This window comes from Trichinella spiralis (assembly GCF_000181795.1).
Source record: "Trichinella spiralis strain ISS 195 chromosome Unknown Scfld4209, whole genome shotgun sequence".
NCBI classification, from domain to species: domain Eukaryota; kingdom Metazoa; phylum Nematoda; class Enoplea; order Trichinellida; family Trichinellidae; genus Trichinella; species Trichinella spiralis.
In genome coordinates, this window is record NW_003531148.1 from 3,370 (window position 1) to 5,164 (window position 1,795).

At 36.3% G+C, this 1,795-nt stretch overlaps 2 protein-coding genes across 2 annotated transcripts; both read left to right on the plus strand.

Annotated features, from left to right (window-relative positions):
* Positions 1-23: 23 nt before the first annotated feature.
* On the plus strand, positions 24-1,071 carry Tsp_12834 (hypothetical protein). The gene is made up of 2 exons (XM_003367480.1): positions 24-35; positions 592-1,071. Exons 1-2 carry the CDS (start codon positions 24-26, stop codon positions 1,069-1,071), a joined length of 492 nt encoding a protein of 163 aa, XP_003367528.1.
* Positions 1,072-1,469: 398 nt separating this feature from the next.
* On the plus strand, positions 1,470-1,698 carry Tsp_12835 (hypothetical protein; the record flags this gene model as incomplete). Its single annotated transcript, XM_003367481.1, has 1 exon — positions 1,470-1,698. A coding segment is annotated over exon 1 (229 nt), but the record flags the coding sequence as incomplete, so codon positions are not given.
* Positions 1,699-1,795: the final 97 nt, after the last annotated feature.

A 1,795-nucleotide genomic window follows, 5' to 3' on the forward strand; every position in this document is an offset into this window, starting at 1 on the left:
TTGACAAGGAAAGTGTGTCATGAATGTCGGGGAGGGTTTGTAATGTGGTAAAAGGATATTTTAAATAAAATTTAATACACTAGCAGTGCTTCATTGAATATTGTTAATATCAGTTTTAGAGTTGTGAAAAATTGTTGATTTACCTCTTGGAAATGTGGCATCGTGTTTTATTTCAATATAAAATTCTTCTAGCACATTTTGCTTGCAATCTGATAAGCAGCAGTGGGAATGTTTTATATTAGTAGTTTTATACTAGTGCATTTAAAACTTTGCAAGCAGTGCTTATTCGTTTTTTGATGATGCACTGATTTTAGCATTAATTTTAGCAAAACAAATTAACTTAAAAGTAAGGTGAAACTTTTTTCCTCTACTCTTGTAATTGTGATACTCGAAGAATTTTTCACAATTCATTTTTGAAACCAGAAAATGAGAACTGAACAGTGTTTGCTTACTTGCTGATAATTGTATTTGAATAGAATTAAGTTGACGAGCAAAAGCACTTTAAAAATTGAAATAGAATTTCAAGGAAATTCACAGCCAGGAACCAGCAACAGCATTTACTGTGCATTAACTAATGCTAATTTAATTTAGGCGAATGAACATGACAATATTTTGCTAATTACAATTGTCGTGGTAATAGCCATTGTACTCGTCATGGTTATATCAGCTGTTGTCATTTTCTTCCGAAGACCGTCTGCAAAACAAAATATAAATAGTGTCGTTAGTTATCCCGCTAAGCAGTCTAACGGTTATGGCTATGTTTCGGTGACTGATTATGGAGATGAAGCGACTTATGCTCACCATGCAAATGCTGCAACAGTGGAATATCAGCGTGAAGAACGCTCTACTCCTAGAATGCCAGATTTGAATGTAGAAAAGTGGCATCTTGTAGATGAAGATGGCTTTTACAGCACCAAAGCACCGTATGCAGTATTAAATGCTTCAGCTACACGTTACAGCAGATCTTCTGCAACAGGACCTGCTGCGTCAGATCGGCTTTCTGATGTTGCACCTTTAGCTGCTGACGAATGGGAAGAACCTCGAATGCCTTTGCGAGAAACTGCTCTCTAACTTGCTCGTATGGTATTTACTCAGTTGCGCTAGCTTTGAATTCAGTTCAAAAGATATTGTCTATGTCATTGTGACTTAAGATCCACTGAACAGTGATGAACATTGCTATTTCTTAAAGCATCGATTCTGGAAGATTGGTGATTGGGTTGGTCAGATGCCACAGGAAGTGTTTCTTTGCAGTTCAGTGGAGGCGGCAAGAGGAGAGACGTCATCTCTGCGCTACTGATCTAATCCAGCAGCAAAGGGGCATTTAAGTTTGTTGAGTGCAAGCTTTTCGTTTTGGATAGCAGGTGCTTTTGGAAAATCACATGGCTACCCGGTGTTTTGTGAGCAAAAAAAACTAACTACACGTGGATTCAATTTTCTGATCTGTTGTTCTTTTCCTTGTTCAATCTTTAATGCGACTGAGACGGACTGATTTTCGGCTCAATGCAGCCCATCATTTTCTACCATGTTGGTACAAGTTGGTTGAAATCAATGTCATGGTGAAGCAAAAACTGTTTCGCTTGTCCATTTGTAATTGTAATTATTGTTATAATCCAAAGCTGTACATTACAACAGCTGTTCATTATGGGATTAAATTAATTTTCATTTTGCCAAGAAGAATGTCTTGTCTTTTCAATTCAAGTAGGTAAAATGTTAGTTAAACTGCGTTGAAAATGAAAATAAAAATTCCAAAAACAACTGAAGTGAAAATTTCTTTCTTTTAATTCCACCAAATTAT